Raw genomic sequence first — 22,617 nt, forward strand, 5'->3', positions numbered from 1 at the left:
CTTTGCTCCTCCCCTTCATTTTTTTAAAGATATGATCCCATCCTATTCAATTCACTCTGTGCTCTCTGTCTCTGTGTGTGTGTGTGTGTGTGTGTGTGTGTGTGTGTGTGTAAGTCCCTTATGACTTCTCTTTGCTGTTTACCCTTTCATGCTTCTCTTGATTCTTTTATCTGAAGGTCAAATTTTCTTTTCAGCTCTGGTCTTTTCATCAAGAATGCTTGCAAGTCCTCGATTTCATTGAAACACCATTTTTTCCCTGAAGTATGATGCTCAGTTTTGCTGGGTAGGTGATTCTTGGTTTTAGTCCTAGTTCCTTTGACTTCTGGAATATCCTGTTACAAGCCCTTCAATCCCTTAATGTAGAAGCTGCTAGATCTTGAATTGTTTCTTTCTAGCTGCTTGCAATATTTTCTCCTTGACCAGGGTACTCTGAAATTTGGTCAAAATATTCCTAGGAATTTCTCTTTTTGGATTTGTTTCAGCAGGTGATGGGTGGATTCCTTGAATACTTATTTAAATGGACATTTAATTGGAATTAAAGATTACGAAATTGAAAATAACTGGAAATTATAGGAAATAATTTAAATTTGTAATAAAGAATTGGAATTAAATTGGAAATAAATGAATTTGAAATTAAGAAATTGGAATCATTTTGAAATAAAGAAAACTCCTTCAAATTCATTATTGGGAGGCAAAGAAGGTTCTATTGATTAGATAGGTTAGCAAGACCTAATGAATGAGAACCAGTACAATAAAGCTGTTTTAAAAAGAAATATAAACTAGAACAATAATGAATGGGAATATTCAGTCTAAACCAGTTAGTTCAATTCAGTACGATGCAAGGAAATAAAAATCTATTCCATGTCAGTTATATGTTAAAAACTATTGCTGAGACATGAGGAATGAAAGAGGAAACCAAAGTAGTCCCTGTGCTATTATTTTACGTTATATTTTTCATAAATGCATTTCATGATTTGGAATAGATGTAAGTACAAAATCCAGAGCCTGCATTGGAACACTGAGCAATAAATGAAAGGAGTTGGATTGCGCCTATTTTATTTTGGTCTGCATCTTTGCTGCATGTGAACACATCCTAGGAACAATAGAAGAAAGGAAGGAAGGAAGGGAGGAAGGAAGGAAAGAAGGAATGAAGGAAGAAGATCAAAAGGAAGAAAGAAGGAAGGAAAAAGGGAAAAAAAACGAAAGAGGGGTATCATTGGTCCACTCGATTAGTAGTAGTTAAGATAAAGCCAGGGTCTACATTTCTGCTGACTAATCCATAATATATCCAATGTTCTTCTTCAAGATATTTACTGAGAAAGTACTCTTTATTGGATTACCTTTCATAAGGCATCCTTAATGTCTTTGTTCTTCAGGCTGTAGATGAGTGGATGGAGATAACAAGTGTATAGAAGACTGAGGCCCTTTTGTTAATATCTAGAGAATGATCTGTACTAGAGCATAAATAAATGAACATCAGAGTCCTATGGTAGACGATAACTAGAGTCAGGTGGGAGGAACAAGTAGAAAAGCCTTTCTTTCTCCCTTCAGCAGAACCAGTCTTACGGATGGTGACTATGATGTATGCATAAGAGAGGAAGACAGTCAAAAGAGAGATGGCTTCCACAAGACTTGCAAAAACTACCAAAACTTTATCACTAATATAAGTGTCAAAACAAGACAGGGAGAAAAGGGGTGAACTATTACAAAAGAGATGGTTAATTTCAATAGAACAAAAAGACAGTGGGAATGTGTTTGTGGTGCGAATAATGGAGCTCACGGTTCCACTCAAAAAAGCTCAAAAAACTAGTTTGCTTCAAACTCTCTTGGCCATTAGTACTGTATAGAGTAGTGTACTGCAGATTCCCACATATCAGTCATAAGCCATCACAGCCAAGAGGAAAGATTCTGTATCCACCAAAGAACAAAAGAAATACAATTGTGTTGCACATCCATTATGAAAAATAGCTTTCCTCTCTGAAAACAAGGCCACCAGCAACTTTGGAGCAATGACTGAAGAGTAGCGTGCATCTATAAATGATAAGACACCGAGCAAAAATTACATGGGGTTATGTAGATGGGAAGTGGTTGTGATCAGTGTAATCATTCCAAGGTTTCCCAACATGGTCATGGAGTAGATGAAAAAGAATACTAAAAACAGGAAAACTTGAAGCTCTCAGTGATCTCTGAAGCCCAGGAGAAAGAAATTGTTCTCCGTGCTACTATTCTCTTTGTCCATCTCAAGTCATCTTTAATCTCTGGTCTGTGTAAAAATAAGGATGGTTATGTTAAGGGTACAGAGAAAAGATGTCGAACACACAGACCCAGTGGCATAACATTCCCCAAGGTTACCAGAATCAGCTTACAATGTAATTGGGCAATATTTGACACAATAAATAAATGAAAATACAATACAAAGAGGTGTGCAGTTTTCTAAGTCAATAGGCTGCTTGCCAGGATCCTTATCAACTTTTTAATGACTCCCCCACCCTGTTTCTGCTTGAGTTTCTGACCACTGACGTGGAATACTTTGTGTGGAAACTGGACAGGGTAATGTGGGTCTGGAATCATCTGGTTGTCCTAAAATGCAGTCATTTCAGAACAGAATTGTAGTCATGATCCTTATCTTCCCTCATATCTAGGAAGATTAAGAACTGCATCATATTGTGAAGAGTAAAGAGTAATTCACTTAGTAGCCCCACTCACCCACCCCATCATTATTATCTATGCCAGAGATGTAAAGACACAAGTGAAAATTTTGTTGCCTTCCACAATTTTACAACATAATCAGGGAGACAATATACATGGACTATTTGGAAAGAATCTTTAAGGAAGAAGATTTAAGCAACAGGAGAGCTTCCCTTTTCAGAAGATGATTTCTGAAATAAATCATGAAGAACCATGTACTCTAGGAGGAAAAGGTGAGGAGGGAAAATATTCAAGTACAGAAAGGGCATGGAGGTATGATTTGGTATGCTTTTCTGAAGGGAATTAAATTAGCATTGTACTAATGGATCATTACGTAAGTTATAAAGACAAGAGAAATGAAGTAAAGAGTGAGGCCATGAAGTGCTTTAAATTCTAAGTAAAGGACTTTATATCTGATTATTTAGGTAATAGGGAGTAACTAGATTTTACTGAGGCAGGAAGAGGCAGGGAACGTCATGGACGGAACTATGTTTTAAGAAAATCATCTTGGCTGCTGAATTGATTGGAGCAGGGAGAGACTAAGTTCTTGGTAACCAAGTAGAAGGATATTGTAATTGTCCAGCCATGACATATTGAAAACCCAAACTAAAATGGTGACTCTGTGAGTAGAGAGAAAGGAACTTCTATGAAGAATGTCATAAAAATGCAATGACAAGATTTGGCATTTGTTTGAATTTTAGATTTCAAAGTGATCTTAGGCATTTAGTCAAATTGTCAGATGAGTAATCAGAAGCTCAGTGAGTCAAAGTCATATGTGAAGAGCTATGATTGTCACAGATGTCAGTGACTATTTTGGAATTAAACTTCCTTCATATTCTTATTCTTGGACTTTTGAAATAGTCTTCTCTTGATCTTCCTAGTTAAATTCTCCCCCCACTCAAAACTATCATCCACTTAACTGAAAAACTGATATCCCTAAATCACATATTCCACCATATCACCCACCCTACTCCAATTCAAAACACTCCAGTGGCTTTTAATTACATTCAGGATCCCATATGAAATGATCTGTTTAGTGTTTAAAGCCTTTCATAACCTAGAGCTTCCTTCATTTCCAGTCTTCTTACACCATACCTTCGTTGTGATCCTTGTGATCTTTGTGATCCACTGACCCTGATCTATTTGTTTATTCATCACATAAAACACTCCAACTTCAGAATTTTTGCAATTGTATTTAATTTCCCTCACTTCCTTGATTTTCTTCATTTCTGTCTCTATCTCCTGCCTTCCCTAGCTTCCATAAAGCCAGTTTAAATTTCACTTTCTTCAATAAAACATTTTTGTTTTCCCTTAATGATAAGTCCATCTTTCTGAGATTATACACAAATTATAGTGTACATAGTTGTTTGAATCTTGTCTCTCTCACAAGACTGTAGGCTCTTATAGAGCCCTCTTTTTCCGTATGTCCTTTCCCCTGACCTTTCTCCCTCCTTTCCTTTGTACCATCATTGCTTAACATATTACATGACATATTATGGGACCTTAATAAATACTTTTTGTTGTTACTAAGATTTTTGAGTCTGTATCTGGTTTGTATAACAATTCCGTCTCTCATTTACCTATCAGGGGTCACCAATTACTATTTTCACTTGATCTACCTATGACTGCCACTCTCTAAACATTGTAATTTGTTCAGGGTTTGATAATGAGACTACTAAAGTTCTAAGAGTACTGTTTAAAACAAGAGTAAATATACTTCTAATGGAGGAATTAAGGTACTTATGTGCAACACTCGTGAGATTTTGTGTATTCACTTTGATTTTATTCAAAAACCTTCTTTGCTTCCTTCCAAGTTATTAAATTTATTATAGTTAGAATACATGATGAATTATTAACGTCTGGAAAGCAATGGTTTCTCTTTATCTATGCTTTATTGAGTATGTTATGCTTTTAAATCCTTATCATCCTGATCATCATACATTTTAGACTATTTTGCCTTGATTGGAAGTACACTGATTGCACATAGGTCTGACCCTATTAATGATCAGCTGGAAAGTTTTGGTCCATTCTGCTACTGACCCTGCACCAGTCTGGCCTTCCTCAAAGAACTCTGTGACTCTCCTCATCTGGAAACTTAACCTTTAGGGATCAGGTTCACTGACTATTTGCCATAGACTTTAAACTACTACAGCTCATAAATTCTAGTCTCAATAGTCTCATCATTCTCCAGTAACAGGAATTACCATGTGTGCACCCATGAGCAGCCTCATTCTCTAGATTTTCAGTGTCTTTCTTAAAATATAGCATTCCGAATTCAACATACTTTCCCAGATATGGTCTATCCAGGACATGGTACAATGGGGGTGACCATTTTTTCTAGTCTTCAGCACTATTTCTTTCAATGCAGCTTAGACATTATATTATTGTTTTTACGTAATATTATTCATATATATTGCGGTTATACACCAGTAAATCTTTCAGGTTTTTTTTTTTTGGTTAGAGAAATTGTTCTCTTTCAACACATTTATCATTTTGCCTTAATGAAGTGGTTCCTACTCCATTTAAAGGTAGCACCATATTGTCATTGCACAAAATGAAAACATCTGTTTCATTTTTGTTAGTCCAAATGAATTTCAGAACTCTCCACCATAAGCAGCCTCAGCCTTGACTGCTAGGAGACATTATATACATGCATCATGAGGCCTGATTCAAATAACTTTCAATGTTAATTTTATCATTTGTCCCTCACAGCCACCTGCACTTGATAGGGGATGTACCGCTAACCTCAATTTGGGAAATAAGAACAAATAGATTAAATAATTTAATCAGAGATGATAAATTTAGTCAGAAACAGAAGAAAGATAGGTCTAAAAAAGAACATGGCTCCTTGGTCTATGATTAAAATATGATAGGATTTAAAACTGCAAGGAACTGGAGAGACCATTTCAATTCTTTAATTTTTTAGATTAGGAAGTCCATTCCTAGAGAAGTCACACAACTAAATCAAGTCTAGAGAGATTTTGACTTTATTCCAGGACTTTTCTATGTTGGTGAACTGCACTGTCACAGTCTTCACTTCTCATAAATCAATTTATAACTGCATTTCTGGTAGTTGAGTTTGGCTTAAAAGTATTTCATATTGTTAGATCTTACAAATAATTTTACCTTTCTCTTTTTAGATTGTCACATAATCAATAGGTGTGTGTGTGTGTGTGTGTGTGTGTGTGTGCGCGCGTGCACCAGGAAAAATATAAATTAAAATTAAAGAACTAACTACTATGTGATAAATGAAGGTGCCTCAAACTTTTTTTAAAGGGGGATTCTCCTGACTTGTATTTGCAGTTCTCTCAAATCCAGAGTACTTACCAAATGATCCAGTTTATCTGCTTTCTTTGTAAGCTGTAGCTCGCATTAGATGGCTGACTTTTTAGTGGGAAAATTGACTTAGGCAATTTTGACTTCTCTTGGGCTACTAAGACCTGAGAATCAAACACATCACATTTTCTAATTAATGAGAAAAAACCTCATTTAGACAAGGGCACTACTTCCAATGTCCCAGATGCAACTCATGCTTTCTGAGAAGAATTGGGAAACTTTTATATTTGACTTTCAGTCTTCCAAAAAGTCACTTCCCTGCTGAGATCATTCAAAATGCTCTCAAACTGCAATACTTCCAATTGCCAGGTCCCTAAGAAAACAGACACATGGGAATTTGGAATGTACCCATCAGGAACTAATAATGTTTATGATATAATTTGTTCATCATTTTCATAAACATGATAGAACCACATCTAGATATTAAAAATTATAGTTCTTTGAAGGTATGAAAAGAGGCTAGTTACTCTGTGATTCAGGCAATTACTGAACTGGTAACCAGGTTCACCTGTCAGCTTTAGGAGATACAAAGCCTAGGTCACCACTGTGACACTGGAGTTTGGATCATAATTAATTTCTAAGGAATTCAACAAGAAATTTTAAAACACCTAGCATATTACAGGTAGTGTGACAAATGTAGGGCTTATAAAGGAAAAAAAGAAACAATTTCTGTCATTAAGGACCTTAAATTTAATTTGAGGCCAAAACATGATATATATCTATATCTATATCTAGATATCAGTAAAAACATATAATTTTGGGGTGGGTGGGCAGATGTGATACAGGTAAAATATATGAAAAACAGTTTGATAACAAAAGAACATAGGTCCTGGGAGTGAAACAGAAAAATACTGAAGAGTATTGTGAGAACGCTAAAGGAAAAGAGCTGATATGTGCACTAGGAGATTGTCAAATAAGTACACAGTCCTTATGAACACGTGGGGTATGTCGTGTCTTATACAGTCCTACATATGGGTGTCAGAATATACATGGATATTCTACAACCATTTTCTTTTTTTAAATTTATTTATTTAAGTTTTCAACATTCATTTCCACAAAATTTTGAGTTCTAAATTTTCCCTCGTTTCTCCCCTCCCCCACCCTAAAAGGCCGAGCATTCTAATTACCCCTATCACCAATCTGCCCTCTATTCTAACATCCCTTCCCTTATCCCCGTCTTCTCTTTTGTCCTATAGGGCCAGACAAATTTCTATACCCCATTACCTGTATTTCTTATTCCCTTGTATGCAAGAACAATACTCAACAGTTATTCCTAAAACTCTGAGTTCCAACTTTTCTTCTTCCCTCCCTCCCCACCCATCCCCATTTGGAAGGCAAGCAATTCAATATGGGCCATATGCGTGTAGTTTTGCAAATGACTTCCATAATAGTCGTGTTGTGCAAGACTAACTATATTTCCCTCCATACTATCCTACTCCACCCATTTCTTCTATTCTCTTTTGCCCCTGTCCCTCCCCAAGATGTGTTGACTTCTAATTGCTCTCTTCTCCCATTGCCCTCCCTTCCATCACCCTCCCCCACCCTGCTTATCCCCTTCTCCTCCACTTTCCTGTATTGTAAGATAGGTCTTGATACCAAAATGAGTGTGCATTTTTTCCTTCCAAATGTGATGAGAGTAAGCTACATGTATTTTCGCTCGTTTCCCCCCTTTTTCCCTCCACTGAAAAGTCTTTAACTTGTCTCTTTTATGAGAGATAATTTGCCCCATTCCATTTCTCCCTTTCTCCTCCCAATATATGCATTCGATAGACACCAACAGCCAAAGTAATGCTATTACTTTTCCTCTTCATGGCAGTATGAGAGAGAGAGTAATGAACTACAGGGAGGATTTGTGTTTGGGAGGGATCTTAGATCTCTTCTCACCTGGTTGGTAGGAAAACTGTAGATCAGGAAGTGCATATAAATTCCAAATCTTTCTTGTCCTTTTCTACTTTTAAGTGGAGGATAAGTTAAAAAACAAACAAATAAAATACAAAAGGAAAACAAAAAAAATGAGATTTTGTGACCTTTGAAAGAAAAAAGGTTCAGGAAATCAAATCCATACCAGAAATTATCCTAATTTGAGCCTGAGTAGGTGTAAGAGAAATTGTCTGCTTGACTCAATATAGCACCTGATCAAAGGCATCCAATAAGATACATCCTACTCAGAAAAGAAAGTGACTCATCCAGCCATCAAGATACTTTATAGCAACAATGTAAATTTTGAGATCACTTTCCCCAGGGACAAAGATGGCAGAGGGATAAATGTATCTCTGTAGTCCAATAAAATACTTGGTTAATTCAATTCTTTCAATATTTTTTCAGTGATTGTTCCTTTATAGAAACTAATGAGTATTAATTTGTTAGATTGTTAACAATGAAGGCAAGATAATTATTGACTGATATTGTGGGAAACACATTAGATTAGGAATTAAGTTGATAGTATTAGAAAGAGCTTCTATTGTACCTCAGAAGAAAACTTGCATAATGTTGGAATGATGAAACTAGATTTGTTTTGGGAGTTCTGACTTGTCAGGATGAGTGAGACTGGGGATTAGTATTCCTAGAACTTTTATGAACTATACGTAGAATGAGTGAACATAAAGGAGTAATTAGGCAAGGAAGCCTGAGCATGGGCATTCTACAGCTCAGAAGTCCTAAAATCCTTAGTAGACCACAAAGAAGTAGATTATTACACCCTTCACAACAGCAAAATAAATATTGATTTGTAATATTTATTATAACTCCAAGAAGGATATAAAATATGTAGAGTTTGGAGTGGAGGAATGGTGGCAGAAAAGAAATCCAGCCTCTGATTTTCCCTAATTATCAATGAGAAACACTAGAAAATTCTTGGGTCCAGATTGGTTATAATGTAATTCAAGCCACACCTATAAATTGAAATAATTGAGAAGAAGAAAACTAAATCACATTTGCATAAATGATAGAACAATAATAGGAGATTGGGGTACTACTTATTAGGATCCCTCCACCTATTCCTTCAGACTTCACATAGTGTCTTTTCTTATGTATTGCTCAATATATTCAAGTTTGTGTCATATCCCCCTTTCAGATTGTAGGGTGCTTAAGGAGAAAAGCTGGACTTTCTCTAAACTGAATTTTCATTTTATAGCCTAGCAAAGTATTCTGTGTACCATGCATCACAAAAAATGTCGCTATATATTTAGTTTCTGGGGATAAAAAGAAAAGGGAGAAAACACTTACCTTCTTTCTGATTATTATTCTTGTTTTACTGTCTGGAGTTTAAGACTGCTCAAAGAAGAGTATACAATAATTACTTTTATTTACAAGGCTCTCAACCGTATTAAGACTTTACTAGTTCCTTGTTTCCTTTTTAAAAATCATTTTCCATGTATTCCTTTCTTGATCTTATGTTATAGGAACAAAATTGTCTCTTTCAAAGAGTTAGCTTTCACTGAAGATATATTCTATTTACATGTGCTTTAATTCTTTACTTTCTGTTTTTAAATCATCTTCACTATTTATAATATATTCCTCTTCTCTTTGACCCCATAACATATAAATCGAAGTGGAAAAATTAAAGTCTGGCCAAATGAAAGAAGACATCAACAGAAACTTAAGCACATGTGATACTTAATTAAGTTCCAAGTGTATGAAACCAGATTCCAAATCAGGCCTGTTTGACTCCAAGTCCAACACTCTATCTACTGTTCTACCTATGTAAGAAATGAGATCTCAATTATTCCACTAAGAGTTATACTAATACAAATATATGTGGTAGCTTTTTCTATTTACCCTTTTGTTTAACAGTTGGTGAACATATGTAGAACTGGATTTCCTCACCTATTTTTCAACTATCCAAATAATAGTGACAATCTGGAGAATAACAAATAAAAATGAAAATATGTGTATTGAAGTGCTCATATTCATCCACTTTCTATCAAGAGGTGGGTTGTGTGTGTCATCATAAGCCTTCTGGAATTCTGTTTGCTCATAGTTAAATCTTTCAATATTCCATTTTTTTCTTGATAATCTTAATATTGTATACACTGTTCTAGCCCTGCTCACTTAATCGACCATTGTTTCATACTGTTCTTTGTAGAGTTTTGTAAAAAGTTTCCTTTTTATAATTTCTTGTAGGGAAATAATATCTGATTATATGAATATAGCTTAAGGTGTCAAGCAATTCTGTGATTGATGAGAACCCCACCCTCCTCCTTGGTTTCTAGGTCTTTGTTACTAGAAAAAGAGAAGCTATTGATATGCCTGTACATATGAGTCTTTTTTGGTCTCTTACAGTGTATACATATACATACATACACACAAACATACAAGTATATGTGTAGCTTTACATTAAATAAGTAGATAAAAACAAATGAAATTCAGTATTGAGGGAACTAAACTGAAAGGGACTAACCAATGGATCAATAGATGATATTTACTTACATCACTATTAGTGATGATCATGAGGAGGAGGAGGAGGACAAGAAGAATAATGAATACGATGATAATGGACATTGGAGATTTCAAAGTTCTTGATATACACACATGTTACTTAAACCATGTTGACTGGAAGCCATGCCAAATGTTATTTGCCCCATTTTAAAGATGAGGAAATTCTAGATTAGAGATCTTAAGTAACTTGCTCAGTCACACAGCAAGTAAGGGCACAAAGAATTACAATCCAGTCGTTATGGGCACAAGTCTGATATTTTATCTGACATTCAACATTGTTTCTTTTTTATTACAATCCAGTACCACACCAAAACCTACCCTAGTATATGACTTCACAGGAGAAAGCTCAGTGATTAGTAGGCTAAGAAAATTATTTGATATACATATATATTATTAATCTCCTCTCCTTCCCCCCAATTTAGTGCATGGAAACACCATTTCAGAACCTATCATTTTCCTGAGGGCATCTTTTACATCCTTGTTTCTCAAACTGTAGATGAGAGGATTCAGCATTGGTATCAAAACAGTATAGAACACGGTAGCAACTTTGTCTGAATCTAGGGTATTGTCAGATCCTGGTCGGCAATAAATAAAGAGGATTGTGCTATGGAAAACCACAATGGCAGTGAGGTGGGAGGCACACGTGGAGAAGGCTTTGCGTCGGCCTTCAGAAGACTGCATTCTCAGAATGGTGACGAGGATAAATATGTAAGAGGTGAGGATGATAATGATGGTGCTTATCTCATTGAAACTGGCCACAGTGAAAAGCATCAGTTCATTGATGGAGACATCAGAGCAGGACAGAGACAAGAGTGGGGGGAGATCACAGAAAAAGTGATTAATGATATTCGATCTATAAGAAGATATCTTAAGCGCTAAACATGTATGAATGAGAGAACACACTGTACCACAAATATATGAGCCACACACCAGCTGGATGCAAAGCTTCCGGGACATAGCAGTTATGTATAGCAATGGGTTACAAATGGCCACAAAGCGATCATAGGCCATCACTGCCAGCAATATGATTTCAGTGATCACACATGTGCAGAATAAATAGAACTGTACAGTGCAGCCTAAGAAAGAGATGACCTGTTCGTCTACTATTATATTGACCAGCATTTTTGGTACAATGATGGTAGAATAGCAGAAATCAACAAAAGACATGTGACTGAGGAAAAAATACATAGGGGTCTGAAGACGATGGCTGAGCTTGATCAGTATAATTATTCCCAGATTCCCCAAAACTGTGATGGCATAGATCACAAGGAATATCAGGAAGAGGAAAATACGGAGTTCTGGATGATCTGAAAATCCTAAGAGCATAAATTCAGTAACTGCAGTGCAATTTTCCCCCTCTTCCATTATTTCAGTATGTTGAAGGCTGAATAAAGTATAAACGAAAAGTTATTTTTATATGGTCCAAGAACAAATTTTAACCATCTCCTAGAAAAACAATATTAGAATCAAAGTTAATGTGTTTGAGAGGAATATTATATGACTTCACATGTATTTATTTTTTTTATTTCTGCCCTTCAAATATCATCATCCAGATTAAACAAAATCTGATGAAAAATGTTGTCCAAATTAACAGGTCATACAGATAAAGATAATATCTAGAACACAGACAATTTAGTGATCATACATGCTTCCTATATCGTATATGCTTCCATGTGTATCTCTGTGTATCTTTGTGGCTTGCAAATTAATAGTCAAAATAAACGCACTCAGTCTGAGGCTGCACACACTACAGATTGTATACACCTTGGCCAAGCTCAGATCATATGTACAACCTAGTCTGCTTAATTTGTGTCAATACCGAAAAACAAAGTAATCTCTCTCTCTCTCTCTCTCTCTCTCTCTCTCTCTCTCTCTCTCTCTCTCTCTCTCTCTCTCTCCCTCACACCCACAGACGCACACAGATGCACATATTCACCTATCACTATTTATTTTAAAAACTTTTAACTTACTTATGAGAGATACTTTATACATTCAATAAAGTAAAAAAAAAATGAAATTTTTCCATCAACAATTAACGTATTTTTGGATTATTTCCTTGGAAAAACTCTGAGATCGCATAGATGGAATTTTGCCTCCCTTAGCATTCAGAGCGAGTTCAATTTATTTTGATCAGCAAAAGTCATGATGGCAAGATATATCCAGTTAGCTATATGGTGCCTCCCTCTTTCATCCTCTACAAATTCCTTACGTGTGTACGTCTCTGTGTGTGTATACATGCATATATATATATATATGTACACATGTATTTATTTATGTATATGTGTATGTAAGTGTATGTAAGTATTTATATCACTGTTGGTTATTTATGTCAAGTAATTTGAGGCTGTCCAGGAAAGAGCACAAGATTGAGAATCATAGGTGCATATGTGCAAAGATTTAGATTTGAAAAATCTTTAGTGTCCATCTAAAGTATCAATTAATCCCTTCAGGGAAGCCCAGGGTTCTGATCCTACCTCAAGCCTTTATCATTAAACCGATCATATGTAAGCCATTTAAATTCTCTAAACCTCACATTCATTTTGTGAAGAAAAGGAGATATTAATGCTTACCATACATACTTCGTAAGTTTCTGGTGACATTCAATGATAACAAATAAGAAATGAGCTCTTTAATCCTCAAAGCTCTATGTAAATGCTAGCTATTATTATATGTGTGTATAACCCACCCCATACACTTTAAATGTGGTATCATTCCCTTTAGAACTTAAGTTCCTTTAAGATTATAATTCCATATTTTATGGAGTTTTTTGTGTGTGTTTGGAGTTTTTATGTGTTGGAACCGCAAAATCAAGGAGAGGGAGCCAATTAACTTTAAAATCTCCTTTGGTAAAATGCAAGTCCATTCAAAGAAGACATAATGTCATGCTCCACCACCACCCCTTCCCATAAGTTCGCTTTTCAGCCCCTCATCAAGTGAGGAAAAATTGATTAGTCATACAATGATTTAGTAGTGTATAAAACAATTTCGGAAAGTGGAGAGAGGGCTTATAATAGAAAAGCAAGTCTTTCCTTTTCCTGAATAGGAATACAATTGGAGAGAAAAACAATAATAGCAGTAGAGATCATTAGACTATGTATCTTGATTTCTCTTGTTCAAAGAGAATCATAGATATGGATACTTATAATTGAAAGGAATTTTAGAAGTTAATTATCAAATTCCTTCATTTTACACTTGAAGAATGAGACCGAGTTAACTGAAATGAAACTTTTTCAATTCACCTTAGTTCAGTTCACATAAATAGTAGTACAAAGAAAAGTTACCTGCTTGTAGTATATTAAGAAAATCAGTTCAATGTGCTAAGCTAGGTAGCTCTCTTGTTGAGTAATGAAGAAGAGTTCTTGGAATGCTTGCATGGGAAGGGCTATCAGAAAATATATAACATTACCTGAAAGGTGAGCAGAAAGATGTTCGGATTCTGGGTCTGTCTGCACATGCAGTTTTAAAAATCAAACCTTTGTACCTTGCTGGGCAAAAAAAGAGAACCGATATGAAGATTTGAAAATGCCGTTGGTCACATATTCAGGTCTGACACAGGTACCCACTTATCCAGAATATGTTTCATTTGTAAATGGAGCTTTTTTTTCTGGTAGTTTCTCAAGTTGACTATTGTCTCTAATCATATCTTCTTCCCTTAAGGCAGAGAAAAAGATGGATTATGATATGCCATATATGAAGCAATTGGCAAACAGTGAAGTACTATATGAATATGAGTAATACTGAATCTTAATAATATGATTTTATGTTGTTGTTAATAATAGAATTACTATGACCTAATGTTCACTTCCCATTCACTATAGTATAAAGAACATCTTCAAAGATGAATTCTGTAATAAATGAGGGAAGGGAGAGGAATCTCAGTAAGCAGAACTCTCGAATGAGGGCACAATTCAAGCATTTCTTCTTCTGCAAAGTATATTAAAATTATCTCTGATAAAAGAATCACATACACTCCATTTTTGTACCTAGCAAAACACACTCAAACTGCATAAACAATATGAAGGGCAGAGAGAGATGACTGATTCGATTCTATCACTCAGAAAACCTGTCTATATGTTCAATGCAAGGAATTTTATAATATTTTTCCCCTGGGAACTAAGTCCTCCAAGGATACTATTGAAATTATGGATCTCTGTGGGTTGCAGACTATTTATCAAAACAAATGCTCACCCTCTCTAGGAACCTGGATCAAAATTTTTATGGCATTGCCCCTCTAGGGGAGAAGATGTTCAAATTCCATGATATATACATGGTGAACGTGAGTATTTGACTTTTCTTCCCTTTTTAGACATGATAACAAAGACTTCTTATTTAAATTCATGTTCTTGTCCACCTGGATCAATTGTTTCAATCATACGTAAATCACCTTGAATGTTTCTCTCTCCTAGCAATATTAAACTTCAATTTCCCTTACTTACTATACCCGAATTCAAGACTGGATTGATAATTACGGTTCATATTAATATAGAACTTCTAACTTTGCAAAATATGTTTCTCACCATCACCTTTTGACTTAGAGAGTACAAGTGTCTTTGTCCCCATTTTATAAATGACCTAACTGAGGGACATAGCTACTTATATTTTAGGAATTATAGTATATACAGAGGTATGTGAATTACAAGGGATAAAAAATAATTTTAATTCAGTTTTATTTTCTGACAGAAATGGCCATGATTGTGTAATTCAACTGAAAAAGTCTGATGCAGATATTGTGACCTTGAACAGATAAAACCAGATTAGCCTTATGTTTCCATCTTTAATTTTTTATCCTTTAGCTGAAGTTTCAATATTGTACTATCTGCATTTATTTCCTTCCTATTTTGATTTGTCATGTGGCCTTTAAAAATGTATATTGCTCAAAGGAAAAATGCAAATAATTTGGCTGATGTGTAACACACTTCAATGAATATTAAAGATAACTTACCAGTTGTTGATCTGGAAAAGTCAAGGACATGAAGGTTAATTTAAGAACAGAGTAAAATAAGAACAATCTTAATAAATTTAAAAAGAGAAAATTCCTTTAAGACACAAAGAAATATGCAAATATTAAGAACTGGGAGGCTATTGCCTCAAAATAGAAAGTTCTGGAGAAAACAGACAAAAAACTTTTCAAGGAAATAGGATCAGTTACTTATTCCTCCACAGTGTAGACTATATGTCTTAAGTTTGGAAGCTCATGAAGACCAGTAAAAAGACTAAATGAATAAACAAAGAAAAAAAGAAAGAAATAACACCAAATAACTGGTCACAAAGAAAGAAGAAATAACGTATTATAGGCAACACAATGCTAAGACTAGGGTACTAGAAGTCCTAGATGTTTGGGTGTGTGGGGGAGGGGGTAAGGGATGGGTAATTTTACAGAAGAAATTTACTTTAATAAACTCAAGGGTACACCAAATAAGAGGGTCAGGTTAGCCTTCAAAATCTGCCCATATTCATCAGATTATATAATTTCAAAACCATTAAGGAGATTTTTACTTTTTTTTAATTTAGCGCTTGAAAATATTACCAAGGGCAGAGGTCAAGAGGTTTCATGAGATTGACAAAAGAATCCATCACACCAACTTTTTAATCACTTGTGATCTAATGAAATCCATTATTTTCACAGGGAATGAAGTCTGACAAAGTATGTATTTATCAAGATTAACAAGTATCATCCTCCCATATAGGGATATAAAGAGTTTGCCCATATTGAATAACAAATCCTTTTTTTTTTTGATGTCTCTCTCGAGTCTTGAAATTGAAGACCAACTTTTCTATTGAGTTCTCACATTTTCATCAGTAAGGCCTGGGAACCCCTTATTCCAGTAATTTATGTGTCCTTACCTGAAAAATTATGCTCAGTTTTGCTGGGTAATTGATCCTTTTTTGTAGTCCAAACTCCTTTGCCTTACAGAAAATCATATTCAAATCTTTTACTGTAGAAACTGCAAGGTCCTGTTATTCTTACTGTAATTCCTCAATATTTGAATTGTTCTTTTTCTGGCTGTTTGCCATATTTTCACCATGACCTGATAATTCTGGAATTTGGCAACAATATTCTTTGGCATTTTCAATTTGGGATCTCTTTCAGGAGGTGATCAGTGGGGTAGATTCTTTAGAAGATTATTTTGCTCTCTGGATCTAGGACCTCAGGGCAGTTTGCCTTGATGATTTCCTGGAAAATACTGTCCTTGCTCTATTTTCCTCATCATGGCATTCTGGTAGACTAATAATTCTTAGGTTTTCTCTCCTAGAGCTATTCTCCAGGTCAGTTATTTTTTTCAATAAGAGAGTTTATATTTTCTTCTATTTTTTCATTCTTTAGATTTTATTTAACTGATTCTTGATGACTCATGGAGTCATAACCTTCCACTTGCCCAATTGTAATTTTTAACAATTTATTTTCTTCATTCAGCTTCTGTAGCTCCTTTTCCATTTGTCCAATTTTTCCTTTGAAGGAGTTATTTTCTCCAGTTAGGTTTTGTACCTCCTTGTCCATTTGGCCAATTTTACTTTTGAAAGAGCTGACTGTATTTTTAAAATCGCTGGTCAAATTTTCTTGCAATTCTCTAATTTGAATTTTAAAATCCTTCTTGAGATAGTCTAAGGATATTCCTTGGGCTTGAGACCAGTTCACATTCTTTTTTGAGGTTTCAGATATAGGTATAATGTCAATGTTGTCCTTTTCTGAATACTTCTTTTGATCTTCCCTGTCTCCATAATGAAATTTTACAGTCTTTGCTTTTCTAATTTGCTTCTTGCTCATAATGATTGCCTTTTCCCTAGCTTTTAATATGGCTCTATGCTTCTGGGCCACAGGGGGCTCTGGTCCATGTTTTTTTTTTTTTTTTTTTTTTGTACTGGGATCTAGGGGCCTGGTTACTGGCTTCATGTGCTGTGACCTCTTGTTGTGCTGCTTCTGGTCCTGATCCAGTCCCCTTCAGCCACAGCAAGAGAGATTTTTCCTGTCAATCTCCATAACTTCACTAGGAAAAAGACTGCTGAACCCCTTCTGTTGGCTCCTCTGTTCCAGCATTTTTCCTGGGGCAATACTCTCTGGGTTTTTCAAGGTCAACAAGGGAGGGTAAGAGCACCTACAATTTAATTCTCAATCTTGGCTTCCAGAAGTTCAAGTAGGTGACCTTCAAACATTTGGTTTGTGGACTGATAGCCCCAGGAGTAGCTGCTGAAGCTGATTCGGGTCCTACCGTTCTCTCTCATCCAGTACTACTAGATTCCTGTCCCGTGCTGAGAAGTTAGGGAATCCAAACTATTTCTGGTGATTTAGTCTACCCAGGCTGTTCTTGTCTGCTGTGGAGAAGTCTGTGCTGGTACCAGCCACATGCTCTGTGCTCTCCTAGCCCAGTATAACAGATCCTTCGCTTTCAGGCTGTCCTTATCTGGAAATCTGCCAAACTCTGTCTCCTAGTGGATTCTGTCACTCTAAAATTTGTTTAGTTTCACTTTTTAAAGGTATTTGAAAGAATTGTTCAAGTGAGTCCCTGCTTTCACTGTGCCATTTTTTTTCTGTGCCTCCTCTCACTGGATTATTTTGCCTTCACAGTGTGCCCTCCTCTCTCTCTCTCTCTCTCTCTCTCTCTCTCTCTCTCTCTCTCTCTCTCTCTCTCTCTCCTCATGTTTATCTATATACATCTACATCTCCTTTCTGTGTCTCTCACTATCTCTATGTATCTGTCTCTTAGGGTCTCTGTTTCTGTCTCTCTCTCTCCATAGCTACATCACTGTGGAATCTTTTGTTTTCAATTCCATGGACTAAAAATGATCTAGTTCTTGAGTTAGGAGAGATGTCACTGTTTGAATCTTGGTTTTTCTATTTAGTAGCCAGGCAACTTTGAAAGTTTGTTAACTTTAATAAATCTGAGTTTTCGCCTTTGCGAAATGGGGATAATAATAGCCCATATCTTGTTGGAATATTGTAAGAATACAATAACAATAGCACTAAACAACTTTCCAAAACAAGGCAGTTTATAAATGCTATTGTTGTAATCATCATCATGGTTTTTATTCCTACTGTTACTGTTGTTAGTACTAGTGTTGCTACCAATATCACCACCGTTAATATTCCTAGGCTATTAAGAAAATCTACTGAGGGGGTGGAGCCAAGATGGCAGAGCAGAAAGACACACATACACTAGCTCTTCCCCTACAGTCCATAAAATAACTGTAAAAAATGACTCTCAACAACTTCTAGAGCAGCAGAACCCACATAATGACAGAGTGAAAGAAATTTACAGCCAAAGGTAGCCTGGAAGACCAACAGGAAAGGTATATGGCATGGGGCACGGAGTGGAACTCAGCCCAGCCTTGACCATGCCACAGCAGAAGGAACAGGACCGAAACAAACCTCGAGGGCAGAATCCCCAGCTGTAGCAGCGGGTCTCAGATTCCCTCAGCCCACAAAGGCAGCTTCAAAGGATAGTGAGAAAGATTTTTCAACCAGGTGACAAGGGAGCAGGGACCTCCCTTAGGCCCAGTCCCGCTTGGCAATGGAAGTGGTGACAGCAGCACCAGCAGCAGCATCCATTTGTGGAGCCAGCAGTCTAAAGCCCCTGGGGAAATTGAGGAGATGATCTGGGTCTCAGACCTGATTGGTAGCCCTGCCATCTGCCTAAAGCTCCTGGGGGAACTGAGCAGCTAATTGAAACCTCAGCCCCGAGCACAATCCTGGAGGTGGTTGTGGAGAGGGAATTTTACTACTCGCAGATACTGGGCAAAAAACCTTTGATAGCTCACAGACTAGTGCACAGGTCAGGAGAGGAATAAACTCCTCTTCCTTGATTGTGCCACCTTGCAGGAACTGAAAACTTATCAGTCCCCAGAGTATACCCTCCTCCTGACAAAGGACTCAAAAATCAAATAACTGGCTGAGAAAATTGCCCCGAAAAGGGGAAAAATTAGACTATAGAAGGTTATTTTCTTCGTGTACAGGTATTTTCTTCCATCCTTTCGGATGAGAAAGAACAATGCATACCTTCAGAGGAAGTCAAGGCTTCCAGTACCTTCAAAATAAATATGCAATGTTCTGAGGCCATGGAAGAGCTCAAAAATGATTGTGAAAATCAAATAAGAGAGGTGGAGGAAAAGTTGGGAAGAGAAATGAGAGTGATGCAAGAAAATCATGAGAAGCTAGTCAACAGCTTGTTAAAGGAGACCCAAAAATGCTGAAGAAAATAAAACCTTTAGGCTTACTCAGTTGACAAAAGAAGTACAAAAAGCCAATGAGGAGAAGAGTACTTTAAAAAGCAGAATTAGCCAAATGTAAAAGGAGGTTCCATGTTAGACAATCTGATAGGTGTGATGTGGTACCTCAGAGTTGTTTTAATTTACATTTCTCTAATCAATAGTGATTCAGAGCATTTTTTCACATGACTACAGATAACTTTAATTTCTTCCTCTGAAAACTGGCTGTTCATATTCTTAAACTATTTATTAACTGGAGGATGACTTGCATTCTTGTACATTTGACTCAGTTCTCTACATATTTTAGAAATGAGGCCTTTATCAGAGACACCAGGTGCAAAAATTCTTTCCCAGTTTGCTTCTTCCCTCCTAATCATGGTTGCATTGGGTTTGTTTGTGCAAAAGCTTTTCAGTTTAATGTAATCAAAATTACCCATTTTGCACTACATAATGTTCTCTATCTCTTGTTTGGTCAAAATTTTCTCCATCCTCCATAATCGGACAAATGCACTATTCCTTCCTCTCCTAATTCGTTTATAGTATCCATCTTTACACCTAGATCATTTATCCATTTAAACTTTAGAATGTGCATTTTTATGGAGTCAACAAAAAGGCTATGAGGAAAGCATCTGTTTCCTTAATTTATTTTACTGTAAGGCAGCCATATTACAAACTGAATGAAGACAATCTTATTGTGGAACCTAAACCATAACTGTATGAAAACAAATATTATGATGTTGAACCAGAACTCATTCCGATCAATATTCAGAACATAAGTGCTATTTGGAGGTTCAGCAGTCTCATTTCAGTAATTCTATACAGTCTATAAATCAACAGAAAATATAAAATTGTTATAATAAAATCAAATACAGGAAGTATAATTAAACCATATTCTCTTTGGGGGTGAGTCCATAAAATAATTTACAAATATTTCCATCAAATTAGATTATAATGACAATATGATTCGAAAAGGTGTTATTTATTTATTTTTTAAAATAGTTCTCCTGGACATCTAGTTTTTTTCTACTAAAAATGTCAGGAAAATGAGTCATTATTGTGCATCTCAATATTTTAAATTTCTTTTTGAAAAATAATACTTAATAAAATAAGATCATACTTTTATCCAACCATGACAATAGCTGTAGTAAAGACTGAATAAACGGATTTATGTCTAAAGCATTTCCTGAAGATTCTAAGAATAAGGAAGTATGAAAGAAGTATACCTCCCTGCCCTGCACAAACACAAATATTCAAATAGAGTAAAACACTTTGCTTTCAAAATGTGTGCTGCTGGCCTGTGATACTGAAGAAGGAGCTGTGCTCTAAAGCTTAGTACCAATGTGTGTCATTCTTTCAATTGATTTCCATCACCACAGACAAATAGTGTTCCCATTTAGGTTACTGAAGCTCATATATTCCATGGTATTATTGCTTGTAGTCACTCTATGTACCTTGTAGGACATCTATCTATGATTTATTGTTTGTTTTACTGAAAAAAAAAGCTATTACACGTACCAAACAATTATTTCTAAAACATAATAGTAAAAAGTTCATTGAGAATCAAAGACTGTGTCCCTTCAGAACACTTATTTTTTTCTCTCTTCAAAAAATTTTGATGTTATTTTTTATATTAAAAACATTTCAAGATTGTCCCTATTCTATGAGATTCCTGATATAAGGAAACATTTTTAAAGCAAAACTAATAAAATAATGACATCATCTGAAAGTGTATGCACCATTCTTTACTGTAGGACCCTTTCAGTTTCTCCATTTTTAATATTTTTAGTTAACAGAATACTATTTTTCTCACTCTCCGTTTCAATCTGTATCTTTTTAAAAAAAAGAGAAAAAAAGATTCCTCATAATACTCATCATCTAGCATAACAAATTTTCTTATTTATTGTTTGCAAAAAATGATATATACTTCTCGTTCTGCACCCTCAATCAATCCATCATCACTCTGTTAGGAGATTGATAAACTTTATGATTAATTGATGCTCCAAAAACCCATAGTCGATATAATTATCATACACACCCACATAATTCTTACAAAAATCTATGTTTTTGGTCATTACAATGCTGTTTTTATTTCATAACTGACTCTTCCCTGATTAATTCACTCTGACATTTTTTGAAATTGTATAAAGTTTTCATTATCACAATGTTAATACTAGTTCTCCTCAAGTCTGCATTACTTTATATAAGACTCTCAGTGTTTCTTTGAAATTATTTATTTCTTCATTTCTTACCACACAGCAGAATTCCATTATATTTGTGTATAAGAATTCATTTCACCTTTGTATATTCGATAGGTTCCTTTAGGTTCTACTTTTTTTGTGCAGAGCCTTTTCTACTTCTTCGATCCTTCTTTTGGTATATGCCTAGCAGCAACTGGGTCAAAGGAAACACACATTTTTCACTTTCTGTAAAAGCAAGCACCCCGACATACACAGGAGGGTTTGTTATCACAGGTGTTTATATCTACTTTTCCAAAAGGAAAGGCAACTTTTGAGGGGTCCACAACCACCTTAATCAAACACATGCATCATTCACTTAGTTTAGGGGAAAAAGTCAACACACTTGACTTCAGAGAAAATGCAAAGAAATCGAAACCAACAGAGAGTTCTTCTAGCTGCCTGACATAAGAAATACTCATATCACAGATCAGCAGACAGATGACTGTCTAACCATACATACATAGTTACCAGAGAGAGAAGTACCAACATCTGGATTTTCAAAGATGGGGACCTCCTTAGCAGCTGCCCAGAGTCTTGTCTGGCCAAACAGAAACTTCCAATGTGTAAAGTTTGACATTTAAAAACTTCCAAACTTCCAAAGTAAAGCCCAACCTCAGAGTACTTATACATATTCAGAGCCATAGATAACCCTTAAGAAAGAAAGAAAGAGTGCCTCGTTAAAAAAAGATGTGAACCTTCCAACAAATCTTTCCTAATC

The 22,617-nt window shown here is 35.7% G+C and overlaps 1 protein-coding gene and 2 pseudogenes across 1 annotated transcript; 1 reads left to right on the plus strand and 2 right to left on the minus strand.

Annotated features, from left to right (window-relative positions):
* The window catches only part of LOC140516782 (olfactory receptor 5W2-like), a 197,441-nt pseudogene that overhangs the window by 37,693 nt on the left and 137,131 nt on the right, over window positions 1-22,617 (plus strand).
* On the minus strand, window positions 1,311-2,239 carry LOC140516564 (olfactory receptor 5AR1-like; annotated as a pseudogene).
* On the minus strand, window positions 10,855-11,826 carry LOC140516672 (olfactory receptor 5L1-like). The gene has a single exon (XM_072627662.1). The coding sequence runs from the start codon at window positions 11,824-11,826 to the stop codon at window positions 10,855-10,857; it is 972 nt and encodes a 323-aa protein (XP_072483763.1).

Source organism: Notamacropus eugenii, chromosome Y (genome assembly GCF_028372415.1).
Source record: "Notamacropus eugenii isolate mMacEug1 chromosome Y, mMacEug1.pri_v2, whole genome shotgun sequence".
Taxonomy (NCBI): domain Eukaryota; kingdom Metazoa; phylum Chordata; class Mammalia; order Diprotodontia; family Macropodidae; genus Notamacropus; species Notamacropus eugenii.